General features: G+C 36.6%; 1 protein-coding gene across 1 annotated transcript in view; it reads right to left on the reverse strand.

The window, feature by feature from the left end:
• The window catches only part of PDE1B (phosphodiesterase 1B), a 1,856,783-nt gene extending 1,838,587 nt beyond the window's left edge, over positions 1-18,196 (reverse strand). The window contains exon 1 of the mRNA XM_044083973.1: positions 17,308-18,196. Within this exon, the coding sequence (XP_043939908.1) occupies positions 17,308-17,414 (107 nt within the window). The 5' untranslated portion in view covers positions 17,415-18,196. The remainder of the gene's footprint in view (positions 1-17,307) is intronic.
• Between the last annotated feature and the right edge of the window lie 335 nt (positions 18,197-18,531).

Raw genomic sequence — 18,531 nt, forward strand, 5'->3', positions numbered from 1 at the left:
CTATCAAGCAGTGAAGGTGCACTGTTTGCTTTCTTTCTTTAAATGTCCTGGTGATTACTTCAACAGTCTGTCCAAGTATGTACAAGCACTAAATGCCATCAAAACTAAACATTCCCACAACAACCCCTTCAGAAGTCTATCCTTTTCTCCCACTACCCCTTCAGCAGCCTGCCCAAGTATGCACAAGCACAGAATGCACCAAATATCATCAAAATGAAACACCCCCATGACCCCTTCAGTAGTCTGTCCATTCCCCCAATGACTCCTTTAGCAGTCTAAGTATGTACATGAACCAAATGCCATCACAATTAAATACACACACAAGCACCAAAATGAAACCCCTCCCCCAACAACCCCTTCAGTAGCTTGAATTTGTCCATGTATGCATTCCATAAGCACTCCAGTAATACCAGAATGAAACAGTTCCCCCCAACAATCCCTTCAGCAGTTTGTCCATTGTATGCATGCTGACCCTACTACTTACTTCAGTTTAGACTTATGTAATAGTCACACCCTTGTTTTTTTTTCTGCCTGGCTTTTCAGCTTGCTCAGTTCCTCTGCTACTGCTGTCTGCCCCTGGCCCCATGGAATTCAATTTAGCCAACTCTTTAAAAAATAATAAATGCACCCTCAGAAAGCTGAGGGATATCTTTTTTGCTAACAGAAATTCCTTGCTGTGGGCAACAAAGACATAGCACACAGACAGCCTTTACTGCATCACAGCAAAGCCCTGTAGCTGTGCAGCCAATCACAGGTCTTTTGGGGGCAGTGCCATTGCAAGATGATATGCACAGAGGCATGCAGGAGCATCTGGGATGTCCATTAGGAAGTATGTGTGTAATTTCCCTTAAAGGGAAATTAAAATATTTTATATACAGATATAGAAATGTTTTCCTTATTTTGACATGGGGCATGCAACTCGATCATTTTCAATAAGGCTACACCATGTTCACTGTTTATAACAACTGTTAGTCCTATCTACTAGCTTCTTTAAAATTAGAGGATTTTGACATTACATGCTACTGCTAAATATGGAATATATCTGTATAACTGCCATTAAAGCAATAATTCACTTAATGAGTTTTAATTTTATTGCTCGGCAAAACTATCACAGGTAATTAATAATGGAGTATCTAAATAAAAGTTTAAGATTATGTGCTATGTTTACTGATGCTGATGTTTAGAGGGTCTCAAAGTACAGATCTAATATGTTAATCAAACCTTCAGACTGAAAATTGCTACACATAGCAACACATTTGACAAGTTACTTGTGTGGCAGACTCATAAAGCTGCAAACTATCATGTAGAAAAACTGTTTGGAGGTTGTGGTGTTGCATACCTAGGCCTGCATTTCTTTTTTACATTTTTGTTGCAAAATATTATCCCAATTCCTGATAGCAGTTTCCAAAGATTCAAAGTGGCCCTGGTCATTGTTTGCCAGTAGCTTTGAAAGACATACCGTCAAGAGTTCTGTTGCTTATAACCCTAACCAAAGCCACACCATTTTCTACTGGAATACCCAGATGACCAATGCTGATCCCCTGGTTTTATTATTATTTTTTAATTGGGCACTTCAATACTGCTAACAGTTTTACATGCAAATGATCCGAGTTTGTTCATCTTAAATTAATCCATTATGAATGATTGTAATCTGTTTGACTCATGCTTATTCTAACACAAAACCTGACAGCTTACTAGTCTAAACAGTTGACATGCCCCAAGGTCACATTTTTTGCAGTAGGGCAAACCACCACACCACCAGATGGGGCGTCAAAACTTACCCCTTAACAATCATTATATAGATAAATAAACGGAGAGACAGAAAGATTTGCCAGCTTCAAGATCACAGAATTTCAGACAAAATGTAGAAATTGAGAGCAGTGCAAACATTTTGTTCTTCTCCACGTCTAGATGCCACAACACGACACTAGTGAAGGGATATCTTAAATTTGGACTGTCCGAATACCGGGGTATCGTAGGATTTTGTGCCACAGCAGTCTTTCATTACAACCCAGAGTTCTGGCATTGGTTATTTATTACCTACAATTCACTCAGACAACTTTATTGAGTGTTGTGTACACTAAATCCAGTTTAATTATGCGTATATCTAGGTGCACGGGAAGATTATAACGTAGTCACATTAGTAACAGGAAATTACACTTACAGATAATAGGAATAATTCCTGGATTTCATCTCATTAAAATGGAATTTCAGTTTTTGGGTGGGAACCATCAATCAGTGTCCCTGCCATTGCTCTTTCAGGTTCACAAATTTAAACATTGTAAAACTGTTCAACATAACTATAATAAATATATAACAAAAAGAATTTCCTGTGATCTTGATCCTGCCACCAACAGCATACAGAGCTTGCTCCATCTTTAGAAACATGTTGCAGCCTTTTCTGGCTTTGTATTAGAAACGTACCTTGCAGGAAGTTTAGTAGCAAGTCCCTCCCAAACCCCTCCCACCATCTAAAAATCAGAGAAAGTAAAGTAATATTCATACAGATGGCAGCATGAATATTCATTGTCTATTTGTAGTTTGCCCTTTTTCTCAAGGTAGTGCAATCTCGGAATTGGTATATTTAATATGCGGAGGGGGGCTGCAAAAACGAAAAAAAATATATACTTGCAGTCTTTTCCATACCACGACTCGCCCGTTTCATCTATCAATCACAGAGACTATGCCCTCTTTTGCACAGACTGACCTGAGAGGTACTTTTCTGATACAATGCTCCTTTCCCACACCCGTATATTTTTAAGAATGCATTGGTTATACTCCTTCAAAAGCTGCCATGCATTTGACATGGTATCAACTGGCACTACATGTAGGTTATGCCACTTAAGTCTAAACAGAAGGCATCCATGTCCTAACAATGAAAACTGGAACACCTCCTTGTACTATGTGAAACTATGTGTAATCATCTTTCACAAGTAACAAGCATTTAACAGCATGTTGCACTTTATAGGTTTACACATTTGTTCAACTTGACTTGGTTACTCTGTTAGATTACCAAGGCTCATTCTGTCTAGCTTTGTTCAGAAGGCTTGTTTCTATGCCCTGGTCATAATGTTTCAGAACTGGACTTGTCTGTGTTATTTCTATATTATTCATTTACAACAGCAATCACACTACCTATTGACTCACTGACTTTGGTTTCTACTGCTCTACAAATACTTCTTTGCTTCTGATTTCTCTGCTTCTTTTGCTCATGTCTTTCTGCTGCTATGTTTTATGTTTATCCCCTTTCTTGGCACCCACAATTGACTATACTGAGAAAACGGCAGTCATCTAAATCTTGATCCCGTCTAATTAATTTTAAATAATATTGTAGGACAGCATTTCTGCACATTGGATTTACACCTCTTTTGCATTCTAGTGCACTACTTGCTGTCACTTTGTTTGCAGTTTATTTCCCTGTTGAGTTGGTGCACTTTGATTTTGCCATTATCAGTGGACTTGAAACATGCTGTCAAACAGCAAAAAGGTCCCACAGATCAAATTTTTAGACTACTGCTGTCAGTACAGACAAAATATGCTACAGAACTGGATACAACCGCAGATTTAAAGCCCTAACCTGCAAATTTTAACATACAAGCAATATATGAAAATATTACTCTATCATGCTATTATAGATCCATGTTCATTCACTGAGGACATAAACGTATATCAAATATATTGCTCTGCAATAAGGAACACAACAATCATGTACACCTAGTCTTTTTTTTATAGCATGTACACAGTACCTTCCATTTCAGCAAGATGAGCATCCATACCCCCATATCCTTAGACAATTAGCAATAATACACAGACAGGACAATATATATTACTATATGATCATCAGGAAAGCTCAGATACCATCTACAGTACATAGCCAGTAGCAATTGTACAATATATTGTTTTTCCAAGAGTCTGATTATCAACAAAGAATAAGTGCAAAAAAAGCTTTCTAGTCTATTTCTTGTTGATGTTTGCAGATACATAGTGTACTAAAGTAAGTCTATGAGGCCCGGACTATTACCAGTACTTCAGCGTACAGCTTACAGAACACTATCAGTTCTCCTTCGGTATACTCTCTGGCATGTGACAAGTGAAGAGCTGCATTCCCAAACCCTGCAGTCTGCATGCAGAATGAAAGGTATGTCTTATTAATATTCCATGTAGTATAATTATCTAACCTTACAACAACACTGATGTTGACAAGTTCAGTTAGGAACACTAGGTTCAGCAGAAAAAAAGCAAAAAGCAAAATGTTTCTGGTACCTTCTATGAAAATATTTCCTGATTGTAGATAATTTGCAAATCTAAGCTGAATAACATGGTCAGTAAAGCAGCAGAAACATGAAATGTGAATCACTCCCTAGATTGATGGGATTTGACAGATTCATTCACTGTCTAATTGACTGGCTGATTCTGCTGACCAGATAAGATAGCACAGACAATGCACCTCTTCAATGGCAACCTTTAAGCTGTAACATAATCTAAAAGCATGGCTGAAATAAGCAAATATAAAATACACAATTACTATAACGTAATTTATACCAAGAAAGAAAATATGGCTCAAAGAATGACAGAATGCAGCCATAGACAAAATAAAATATGCAACATAATAATTTGGGCTTGATAATATTTCAGAAAAGTCCATTTTACACAAGTGTCTTACTGTGTGCAAATGCAGGATGAGGAATCAAAAATGTTAAGCCAGGTCATTTTTTTTTTTTATTTCTTGATTTCTGAAACTGAATTTTAGGTGAATAACAGCAGCTCTGAAAATGCTACTCATCAAAGCTAAGCACACAACCAAACATGGGGACATGAAAAGTACTTTGCTCCTTTCATTTGTCTGACTTCTTTAAAGGCTTAGACCCAAGAAAGAAGTGAAATACTGGAGGCAGACATGCTTATCATCTAAAAGTGCTATAATACATTGTGGAACAAGACAAGCCATCAGAGAACAGAGTGATCATGTCTTGAAGAACTGGCACCAAAGCATTCAGTACTTTTGTTAAATATAGGTACAAAAGTTGGTTAACATAAGATAGACACAAACAATTACTGGAGAACCATATCAAAATTAAGATAGCAAGACTTTGTCTGATAAATTTGAGCAAGTCAAGGACTGTACTGGTGTTCCTATACCAATGACTTTTTATTTCAGAATATAGACTGAGAATTTAAGAAAAATAGCCATGGTTACTTCTATGCAACAGCTAATCAATATTGCCAACATTTATTTCTGGTTTTATTGCTCATCAATATGCAACAGCACGTGTCATTTAAACAGCATGGCAGTAGCCTCTGTCACCTTCCGTAGGATCTATGTACATATTTTCACTTTTTTAGAGGCCAAATATTATAAGTACCTTAGCAGATTTGCTGTCAGCAGGTAAACTATCACGTACAAACACAGCTAAGGAAATACTGATGCAATAGTAATAATTATAAAACTCAGTGGGGCAGAGTATTTATTACAGAGTATTTGATGTTCACTCAGGCTGAATAAATCTGTAGATCCATGTTTGAATCTGTTATGTTGAAAGGGTAATTATCTACAAGTAGAAATGATGTTAACAGTTTTCTGTGAGATGTCATGCATTACTGTATGCTGATCTTTGTTTTAAACTTATCTTTACCGCTACACTGAACATGTATTTTTTTTTTAATCAGATCTTTATTCACAACAGACATTACAATGAATGCAACTTTCCACACAACAGTAAAAACATAAACACTCAAAATGTTCATATATCTGGCTAGTTTCTACAATGATCTTTCACATATGGAATATTTAATAGGACTGTTTTATCTCTGGACCGCCAGCATCCATTTGGAGCCCTTCTGGTTGCTGAAGTACTGCTGAAGACCACAGAAGTATTCTCTTCCTGTAAGTCTGCTTTCATACATGCTTCTGGTACATTATTCTACCTCTGTGCTTTCTCACATTGTATAGGACTCCCTGAAATAAACATTTTCATCTTAAACAAACAAGACACCTTTGGATTCTTTTTCACAACTGACCATCTTATTTCTTCTTCAACCAAATATGATCTAGATTTAGATGATTTACTAGTTACTACAGATTCCACCTGTTGATTCTGCCACAATTATTGTACTTTCACTTGCTCTTATCATTGTAATTCTGACTATTGTGGAATGCTATTCATAGTAACATTTCTTGCTAGCATTTTTTTTTACTTTGACTTAATTCTCTGACATTGATAGTATCATAGAAATCTCTGACATTGATAGTATCATAGAAATAATCTCTGACATTGATAGTATCATAGAAATTGGTAATTTACTTTTTCAGTCATCTACACATTAGTAGCAGAGTGTAGATTCTACAATGGAATATTTCTATATTCCAAAATTCAGGATGGATCTGCAACTATATAGCTGCCCTTGATTGTTCCTGAAAACATTTACTTTATCCTTACAGATTTGGAAGTATTTTAGCTTGATTGACTAAATGACACAAAATATTATGCAATTTGGTCAATTTACCTTCTGTATCTAGTATTACTATTGGACAAAGAATCTCGTACATTTATATTCACTACTTCTCCTTCATAAGTGATTATAAGCATAAGAGAAATAAGTGCCTGGTGTTTAATCACAGAGTATTTGAGGCTTGAATTATAACAGCAACATACTTCATGCACATTGCACGATTCTCCTTGTTATTATTGCAAAGCATTCTCACTTTATCCTGTATTTTAACTGCATGTTTGAATCAACTTTTATATTGCACACATCCATTTCCTCAATTAATTCCTTAAACTATACACTTGTAATTTTATTCAGTCTGAACACATCTTTTTTTTAGATAAGACAGGTCAGCTTCTCTTAAAAATGTGTCCCTATTATGTCATGTCTTATACCAGAACTTATACTATCCATTATCAACGAAGAAATGCAATCCCAAATTCACAGTCTTTAGTTCTATTCTTTAGTTCATTACATGAGCATCTATGGTTTTCAATAAAACTTGATATGTTATGAAGAGCAAATAATACATTGTCTGATTTTGAGGGAGAGCCGAATAATAATTCCAGACTTTGTCCTGTATTGCTGGTAGTTTGTATTTTTTATTTATTAAAAAGGTAAATGCAAGAATTCTGGATTCAGATTGTTTATTAAATTACATTTCTATGAGAAAATTCTTGATTGTATTTGGACTGTCCTTTATACTACAGAAAAAATGTGAGAACTTCTTAAGAACTGAGAAAGTAAAAATATTAATGTAAACAAACAATTTTGAACTGCAGATACACTTATGCACTACAGAACAATAAACAACTCAGAAATGAGCAACATTTGACACCGTGTAACATATGCAGTGCCTGTTGGGATGCAAATTTAAGAATGCTGGATTTCTTCCACAAGGTCTTTACTCCTTCTTTCTAGTGTACTAGTAATATTGTTGTTGTTGTAATATTAATAATATATATATATATATATATATACACACACACACACACACACACACACACACACACACACACACACATACATATACACATACACAGGTATATATTCACTCCTATAGATGCTATAGTAAATGTGGCAAGATGATGTGAAGCAGAAAATAAATTATCAGTATTTTTGACTAAAACTCTTTCCATTGAATGGCCCTAACAAAAAGGGATTCAGCTTGTAGCTTACATGATTTTTAGCTTAGTATCTCTAGGAGGAGTACTTCAGAGATGTTTGGGGATGTAGTGCACACACAAGCATACACAACCATGCTCTTCACCCAGGAGATGCAAAAACTATATATTGTTTTCTGGGATCTCCTGCTGCTGTACACAAAGTATGACTAATTCTGCTTATTAAATACAAATACTCCTGCCTTGTTACTCTCCCTAACACCTACACACACACACACACACACACACACACACACACACACACACACACACACACACACACACACACACACACACATAAATAAGACATGAGACTGCTTGGATGAGTTATAATCTGAATAGAGTGAGGCGGTGACAGCTGATGCCACTCTCCATATCCCATGTAGTGAAATGGAGAAAAGGGGGTTGATGATAAGAAATAAATAAGGTATTCGTACTTATATAGCCATCCAAAATGATATTTGTATTACTTTGGATAACTTTATACACCTGAATAGAACATCTAAATAGTATAGAAGAAATGGTTGAGGAGAATATAGGCTATAAATCACCTTTCAAGAGCAATCCAGAAGATATAAAATAGAGAGAAGGAGGGCTTATCAGCAATGCAGATAGAAAACTACCACATTCTTCAATGGGGAAGATGATGTCACATCCTTCATTGGTGAAGGATCTATCACATTCTTCACTAGGGAAGAAGCTATCATGGACCACATTGTGGGGTTTCTGTCAGACTTTTTATATATATGGAACTTCTTATCCATTGTACTTTGCATGCTTTAGTCATAGCCATTTTAGTTGTGGTTTACAATACTTAAATGGTTGATATGTAGACCTCCCCACCAAATATAGATGCAACAGATTAGACATCCATTTAACTTGAGGAATGTATAAAGAAAGTGGAAGGAAAGTGAAGTGAGCCACTGTGAAATGCTAACGTTTTTAAGGTAATAATCTCCTGATAATAAATAAATAAATAAGCAAATTAAAGTCCTTTATCACATAAGCCTAACCCTTCCATCCTAAAATGTTGAAGTCGAGATTCTATGGACTTTTTTACTTATATTTTATATTTATTTCTAATAATTTTGAACATCTTGATAATATATATGTTACCTTTGGATGTTTTAGAACTGAAAATGGTTTCTAGACTTCTTAATGACTTAGTCAATAATGGTCATGTTTAGCAATGGATGGAAGAGAAACAAAGGCAGAGAATGTTTATGCACACATGGGGCGTCTGTAGAAATTCTCATGACTAAACATAATCCTTGGAATAGTGAAACCACAAATATAACTAATATATGCTCAGTCAGAGGTTGTAGTATTTTAGAGTAGCCCTCCCTTTCCCCTAGATGCAACCTTATGGTTAGTAAAAAGAAGTAACTGTTTCAATGTTCACTGTTTTAAGGATGAATTATAGTTTTTAGGGGTGAATCACAGTTGATATTTCAAAGTGACAGGTCTTGTACTACTGGGTCTTGATGTTCTGATAGGGAGCTGTATAGATGTGTATGTATGAGGTATAAAGAAAAATGTGAAATGTGAAATTAATATCAATAAATCAGGTGTTAGAACCATTCATATGTTTAAATGGCATATCAGCAGATGGTCTGTAGACAGAAGACATGAGCTGCCATTAGCTGTAACCCATGAATGACTAAGTGCTTTTATATTTTCAAATGCTTCCATATGACATGGTCATGTGACCATTTGAGGTAATGAAAGCAGACGCAGATCTTAGGTGAGAGTGAGTAATTGCAGTATCACCAACATATTAACTTTCTCACAGAAACAATTAAAGCAGTTTGCTCTGGACAATAGACCCCGAATAAAATTATGCAAATATGGTCAAGACGTTTCTGCATGCAATTAATTTGACTGCTGTCAGTTCTAAACATTCACTGATGAATATAAACTGATATAGCTCATCTTTTTTACATCCTTATACTTGTTTATTTATTCTATGCCTTATCACTGTTCTTTCTAGCTTTATGCATGTTCCTTTTTTCAACCATCCCACCACCATCCTTCACAGTTCACGGTCCCTAATCCGGATCAGTTCTGGACTCCTTCTAGAGTAGAGTAAACACCGTTTGCCATCTTTATGTCTTTCCGTCACCTTGCTATTTATCTTTTTGTACAGATTATAATATTATATTTAAACTGTGTATAGAATCATTTCATTTCTCTCCTACAAATCCCAGCAGTGTCCCATATTCAGTGACTGTATCAACTGTCAAAAATCTACAGTCTCACTTCTCAAAATTCTCTGCCCTGGGGCTTATGTGCCAGACACCAGCAGTGAGTCTGCTGTGATGCAGACATTGCAGGTTTATTTAGTGGTCTGCACATGTCCATGGAGTCCATTGGGAAGAGCGAGGAATAATAAGCTGAAAACCATTGTCCACTCTTAGAGGGATGTGGAGTCCACCTGTAAAACCATGGTGGAGATCAGACAAAATAATCAACCTACAAGGGTGGGAGGGGTGAAGCTGCTGTTGGTATCATGAGCAGATGCAGAAGGGGTGATAAAGCCTCTCACTGTCAAACTACATGCCCATCCCTCAAGCTGTGTCAGGCAGGCACTGGGGAATGGTAGGGTTAAAAAAATGATGAACTGATGGTGAGGGGAACAAAGACATCGGTTTGGTCTACTCATTTGCAGTTCTAATGCTGCCTTCCTGTTTTCTCACAGTGAACTTCCCCTTAAGACCTCTGCTAAATATATTCATGCATATAAAGTATATATCCATAAGTCCTAGGCTAGATAACTGTAAATAAATGCTTCATGTGCAAAACATTTTTATGAAATTACATTTATTATAATCAGCATATACAAATACTTGGCACTTCTGCAACAAGTTTTTCTTAACATCTAATGCACTGTCGGGGTCTAATGCTAAGTTATTACTCCCATTTATTTTTCATTTAGATGTTACTTGTGGACAGTTTTTTCTCTTTAAATTGAGGGTACTGTTTTACTAATTTGCTTGGGTAAATTTACTGTTCTCTGTATGAAGCTTTGCTTCCCATGCTGTCTAAATGAAATTTTACTCATCTGAACTTCTCTTGCTACATAAAACCAAATAAATAAGTAAAACAAGAGTTTTTTGCACATTCATAAGGTAGTGTTACAAGAAGGTAACAGAGAGAAATACCCTGGGGGTATTGCACATAGTTCTGCCTGAAGGAATCATAATAGAGTAACTTTATGATTTATTTATTTATTTACATTTGTTGACCGGGAGAGTTTGACTGGACACAGGTCCATTTTCAGCGGAGGCCCGGGGAGAAAAGCTCCACATTAAGTAATATTTGCATTATACAGTTAAAAAACATAGCATTTAAATATAGACATTAGTCCAGTTAAGGACGTAAGACAAGAAGAAAACAGATGTAAAACAGCTGTAGAACATAATACAGTTTTAAAATATGGTGACATATACTAAACATGGTTACAAATATAGTTGAGATTCATCAGTGAACAATTGATACAAACTGTTTTTGAGGTACATAACAGCCATTAGCAGTTGTTGCTACAAGAAGTTAATATTATATGGTAGGTAGCTGGGAACATGAGTAGCCAAGCTTGCTAAGAGTAGGTTGTTGATAGGGGGCTGAGAGAGGTAGTGGATGGTATTAGAGGGCATATCTGGCAAGTTTTGAAGTGTGATTTTAGTAAGGATTTAAAGTGGATGCAAGAAGTTACAGAGGTAATTGAGGATGGGAGGGAGTTACAGAGTTTGGCTATAGTGTAGAAGAATAATACATTATATATATATATATATATATATATATATATATATATATATATATATATATATATATATATATATATATATAAAAAATGATAAGATTAAATGCTTGATTTCTGTCTTGCCTTCTGATATTCATTCTCCTTAATTTAACTGTAGGTTATGATAATATATGCAGTTGAAATAAATATGGAAAGTTTTATAATGTTTTCAGTAAATTAGTTCAAAACATTTGAAAAATTGGTCTTTTGCCTGCATGAAATACAAGTGTATAAATGCTTGAAGTATCCATAGCATCATTGATTAGTAGTCCAGTCTGTGTAACCTCTATACAATGGACAATCTGTAGAGAATTCCCCTTCACAAGCAAGCTGTCATTGTATTGATTTCGTTTGTGGTTGACTTGATGCATCAACTTCTCACTAGGTTGTCATGTCACACACACACACACACACACACACACACACACACACACACACACACACACACACACACACACACACACACACACACCCCGCATTCATGCATACAAATGCACCTATGGGCACTGGCATGTTTGACGTCATAGGAAACTGAAAACCCAAGTGGACATTTATATCAACACAGGAGAGTATTGCAAATCTAGGATTAAATGGTCTAAAGGGGAATGCAGTAAAGAGTGTCAGAATATATTCCACAAGGAATCTGTAACTGATTATTGTCTTTTTCTGGTCCACTACCATGGTAGGTACCGTAAGAAAAACTTTCATTTATTGTGCAGCTCAAAGCTGGACTATTTTAGAGTTTGATATGCAATCTAAAGGTTAAACTGGGAAGAAACTCCTTAACATTTCAGTTCCATCTCCTTTGAGAGCTTATCTCCATTAAGCTGCTACAGGGCAGTTTGACATCCTAAGGGCTACAGTTTACTTATATAAAAGTCACAGATCCAGCTCCTAAAAAACTTCCATTTGTAAATGCTGAGATGAGTTTGGAACTTTGGATTCCCTTTGTTTTTGTTCTGCATGTATCCACATCAGCTAAATATAGCAAAATGAAGTTATGTATTGAAACCAGCATGATCTTTCTTATTGTCTTTAAGCAGTATGATGGATCACTGCCCCCTGTCTGGGCTGCCAGCAGACAGATGGGCAAGTCAGCAGAGGTCACTACATACTACATTAAAGGCAGCCTTGCAACAACATGTTTAAATCATGCTCCCAGCACTCTGAATATCTTCCAAGCAATGCCGCAAAAAGTAAAATGCAGAAATGTTACTACGAGGTTATTATGGTGATATTAAAAAATAGTAAAGCTTTTGTTTTTATGGAACTATAATCCTTTACTGGGTGTTCTATGCCAATATTACCAAAACGCTGCAGAAGATGTTTAGCTTTAGACCGTACAGTTTTATCATTCAAAACCACTATAACAATTGCATCAAAATTACATTAGACTTATTTGTTGGATTTTCTTGTTTGCTGTGTTCAGGACATGTATCACTCAATCACACATAATGAAACAGCAGCAGAAGCCAACAGATTTCATGTTAAAGTCCATAATGTGAAGGACAAAGACAGGACTGGGTTTTGTGACTGCCACCACAGGCTTCAGATACGGCAATTTAATGTGCATCTATGGAGTCCTGTCTCTAAGGGCTAAGACTGTAGCAACTATCAACAGTTATGCAGCACATTTTTATTACAATATTAAAAAGGCTAGCTGCCATTGTATGCTTTCCCAAAGAATGCAGCAGGTAAATACAGTACTGCCATTGATGTCACCCTCAGACCAGTGTCATTTTCTAGATTCATTGTTTCCTAACGTGAAAGCAGTACAGAGGATGCTGGAAATAACATAATTCAGAATTTGGACTAATCATTGCAGTAGCATACAATTATCACTTTGTACATATTGGATAAAATGGATGCAGGGGGCAGTGGTGGTCTGAGTTTGAGCTTCTTTAAGTGCTTAAAAAAAGATGGTAAGTGCAACATTTTAAGGAGAAAATTATTAACACCAAAGCACCATGACTAAAGTTTGACAAAAATCTTCTTCTTTTGGCTTTTCCCAGTTAGGGGTCGCTACAGTGGATCACCTGTTTCCATTTCTTCCTGTCATCTGCATCTTGCTCTGCCATACCAACCACCTGCATGTCCTCTGTCACCACATCCATAAAGCTTGTCTTAGGCCTTCCTCTTTTCCTGTTACCTGGCAGCTCCATCCTTAGCATCCTTTTCCCAATATACCCAGCATCCCTTCTCAGCACATGTCCAAACCAATGCAATCTCACCTCTCTGGCTTGGTCTCCAAACTGTCCAACCTGGGCTGACCATGTAATATACTTATTCCTAATCCTGTCTAACCTCATCACACCCAGTGCAAATCGTAACATCTTTAACTCTGCCACATCCAGCTCTGACTCCTGCCTTTTGGTCAATGCCACTGTCTCCAACCCATATAACATAGCTGGTCTCACTACCCTTTTCTAGACCTTCCCTTTCACTCTTACTGGTACTCATCTATCACAAATCACTCCTGACACTTCTCCACCCACTCCACCTTGCCTGTACTCTCTTCTTCACCTCTCTTCCACACTCGCCATTACTCTGAACTGTTGATCCCAAATATTTAAACTCATCCACCTTCACCAACTCCACTCCCTGCATCCTCACCATTCCTCTATCCTCCCTTTCATTCACACACATATATTCCATCTTAGTCCAGCTGACCTTCATTCCACTCCTCTCTAGAGCATATCTCCACCTCTCCAGGGTCTCCTCAACCTTTTCCCTACACTAACTACATATCACAATGTCATCTGCAAACAACATAGTCCACGGGGACTCCTGTCTGATCTCGTCTGTCAACCTGTCCATCACCACTGCAAATACGAAAGGGCTCCAAGCTGATCCTTGATGTAATCCCACCTCCACCTTAAACGCATCTGTCACTCCCATGGCAGATCTCACCGCTGTCACACTACCCTTGTACATATCCTGTACCACTCTTACATACTTCTCTCCCACTCCCGACTTCCTCATACAATACCACAACTCCTCACTAGGCACCCTGTCATATGTTTTCTCTAAGTCCACAAAGACACAATGCAATTCCTTCTGACCTTCTCTGTACTTCTCCATCAAAACTCTCAGAGCAAACATTGCATCTGTAGTGCTCTTTCCTGGCATGAAACCATACTGCTGATCACTAATCATCACCTCCCTTCTTAACCTAGCTTCCACTACTCTTTCATGCTGTGACTGATCAGTTTTATCCCTCTGTAGTTACTACAACTCTGGACATCACCCTTATTCTTAAAAATTGGTACCAAAACACTTTCTCCACTCCTCAGGCATCCTCTCACTTTCCAAGATTTCATTAAACAATCTGGTTAAAAATTCCACTGCCATTTCTCCTAAACACCTCCAAGCTTCCACAGGTATGTCATCAAAAATAATAATAAAAATAATAAACATGAAAAACTGCTCCTTTGCATAAAATATGTGTGCAGGAAACATTACCTATCAAGTTGGTACTGGTAAAAAATGGTGAATACATTCAAGGTGGACAGACAACTACAGTTGAACCTTGGTAATGGGAAACAGAAGGTACAGTTGGAAAAAATTGTCAGTTTCATATCATTACCGTAGGCCAGTAAAATAAGCAGATTATATTGTGGTTCTTATCAGACAGCAATTTCTACATGATTATATGCTACTCAAATACTGAGATTTATATTGTTTTAGTACCAGAGTAAACTGCATAGTCCATAGACTGTTCTCAGATTCTCACTATAAGTACATATGCAGTAAACTACTATATGCCATCTACAGCCCAGGTGTCATTATGTCAGTATGTGTTACACACTGCTATCATTTAAGGAAGTGACAACATACTCAGGTTCACGTTGACAATACCAGAACTAATTTCAAATTCTTACACACCGGTTGACACAGTATTTGTAGCATGTTGCTTTCTAGCAGCAGAGGTAGCTAGTTGGAGGATATTGTTTTTAGGAAACTGCAACCTGTTAAATAGTTCAACAGATTCAGAAGAAAACCAGGCACAACACAAAATTAATCAAATGCTTGGTGTGTAACTGGAGTGTAAGTAATGTTGCTATTGTTTTAGCGGATTCATCACGCACTGTAAGTAGTCTCAGCTGAGAGCATTAACCCTTATCACATCACATTATATACATTTCATGAAATGCTCAGAATATCATATACTGTGAGAAATGATGCCAAAAGTAATACTAGTGAGTTCATTTTCAGGCACCTCCACCCTAAACTTACAAAATACTCTAAATCTTCTGACTTCCAGAATGTAATTTATAATTTCACTCTTGGTTGAACTATGCCTGAAAAATAAAGCAGGGTGGCATTATTTCCGGCCTTGTATTGTTCTCATAGCATTTAAAATGAAAGCGCACTATTATATATAATAATAGGATCACTTTCTGCAAGACAATGTTGACAGCTATATGGTCATATGGCATCACTGCTGTGTCATGTCCAGGGTCCATATTAAAATGATCCGGTTACATACAGAGAATTCAAGACTTAGAAATGAGAAGATAAAAAATTACATGTGTTAGGAATAATGGAGACCTGAGCAGGATAAATGTTACAAAGTGCCTCACGTTAACCTAGACATAGGGGTCAGATCTCAGCAGGAGCAGTGGTAATGAAAGCCTGCCTTGTAAAATCACTTGTTGATACCTTCCTGCCTATGAATCACAGGGGGAGACAGGAACTACAAGCTGAAGCGATCCATTCTTATGTGATGCATAATTAAAACCTTGGTGTTATAATACCTAAAAAACTTTTTCGTATTTCAAGAAATGGCAGCACTCTACTATTAATTATCTCACTTTAAAGGGTAGGGTGTCAATATTTTTGCTTATTTCCATGTTACAATTAAATAATTTGCACATATAAACCATAGCATAAATTTGTCTGTGTACATTTCTAACAACGCACTACAGAAGGTACATCAACAAAAATAAAAAACATCACTAGCACCAAGTAAGATGGTCATTAGAGTAAACTGTGCTTCCATTAAAGCTACTGGAACAATACATAACTGACTGTGCAAAACATCTTCTTAGTTCCCGATCTGAATGTAAAACAACGCATTGTGGAAGGAGTGCAGCTTAACTGCATGGTAATTGTCAGTCTGTCAAATTACCATTTACCACACTGAATGCTGAAGAGTTCCACCATCTAAGAGAAACAGCTGTTTCTCTTACCCATTCATTTATTATGAACATTCACCTTTAAGCCCATGGATAGTCACTTATACAAGGGCTAATCTGCTTAACCAAGCAAACTTTCCCATGAAATTATCCTGACTTCAGAATATATCCATCCGAACCATTTCTTAGTGATGTAATTATATTACACAAGACATGCATCACTGACAGTTGTCATTTCTTCACTGAAGTTTTTGCACTGTTTGCCAAGCATTGCTTGTTTATAAATTACATTTTATACTTCAGCTGTTATTTAGAATTTTTTAAGCAGATAAATTGGGTTTCAAACCATGGGATAATTTGTCTTCATTATATATGCATGTATATCTATATATATATATGTATAGTTATATCTATATGTGTGTGTGTGTGTGTGTGTGTGTGTGTGTATATATATATATATATATATATATATATATATATATATATATATATATATATATATATATATATATATATATATATATATATATATATATATATATATATATACACACACATATATATATATATATATATATATATATATATATATATTACACACACACACAACACACACACTGCAATGCTTTATTTACATTTAGTATCTGTGTTTTCTCATGCAAAAGCCAACATCATCCAAACAAGCAGTCCTGTCTCTTTAAGGTTGCTAAGGAGTACTTACAGCGTCCGGAGTTTGAGCCACATTTTTTTACTCTGTGCTGATCCAGTCTGCCCTGTAGAGCTACAGTCAAGTGGGTCAACAACGACTTCTCTGTTCAGGGAATCCATCTTTTTTATCAGTGCTTCTACTTTTGGAATTGTAATTTGGGTGTCTTCCTTTACAATTCAGATTCCTTTTGCCCTTCTGTGACAGAAAGAGTCAATTCCGAGCAGCCAGCTGAGACCTGTAAAGAACTTTCAATCTTTGGTATGTATTGTCTTCACAATAAGCAGTTAGGTAATGCTGTCCCTTCAACTGAAGACTGTCTGAAAGAATCCTGAAGCAGATATTGAATTGCACGATCCAAGCAACTACAGTGATTTGGTCCTTAATAGCAGTGAAACGATTGTCTTGTTTTTCAAAACTAAAACATCATCTTTTATTGTTGACATAACCTGTTATGTCTTATCCTTTAAGCCTTCCTCTGTGCCGCATGAGAAAAATATGGTATGGCCCCAACCCAAACCCTCTGGGTGTCCATGGAATGAGGGATGCTGCAATTGAGGGGGGTGACTGCAAAATATAGCCAGAGCGAAATATTGTACCCAAAATGCATCAGCTAATGTTTCATCACCTATATCAGTAGTCAGCCACTCTCTTGTGCGTCTGATTTCAGTTCAGTCTCTCTTTCTGCATCAGACACAGACACACAAACACACACTTGTACCATTCTCCCCTCCCCCACCCTCACATTTACTCTGTTTATAATATCATGGTGTCCCCGAGTAACTGGTTTGGCAGACTTCTCTCCAAGGGCAATGCCAGGCTGATAGGCTAATGAGCTTTACAGCTGGACTGATGCTAGTTTATTTCAAATTTTACCAGCAGTGATTTAGAGATGCTGTGCAGTTTGCATCCGATGTCAAGACAGAAATCCTGCTTTTATAACATCACAAGTAAATCAAAGCTGCCTTAGAGCACACAGGGAGGATACCCTGATAAATATGAAGTGAAAAGCTAATGTTTCATCCTATACACATCAACATTTTATTCAAGTGATAACATGACTTATGATATTAACCTTTTCCCTTCCAAAAAAAATGCTACAAAGGCATTAATCTACACAGGAAATAATGCAGAACTCTACTGCCTCTGAAAGACAAGTTAATCAATTTACTTCACAAAGCTAAATGGCTTCTTAAAAATCCTTTGTTGTGGTATCTCTTCACACCTTTCAGTATGCAC

The sequence above is a fragment of the Protopterus annectens genome, chromosome 9.part0 (assembly GCF_019279795.1).
Source record: "Protopterus annectens isolate FY-2018-M chromosome 9.part0, PAN1.0, whole genome shotgun sequence".
NCBI classification, from domain to species: domain Eukaryota; kingdom Metazoa; phylum Chordata; order Ceratodontiformes; family Protopteridae; genus Protopterus; species Protopterus annectens.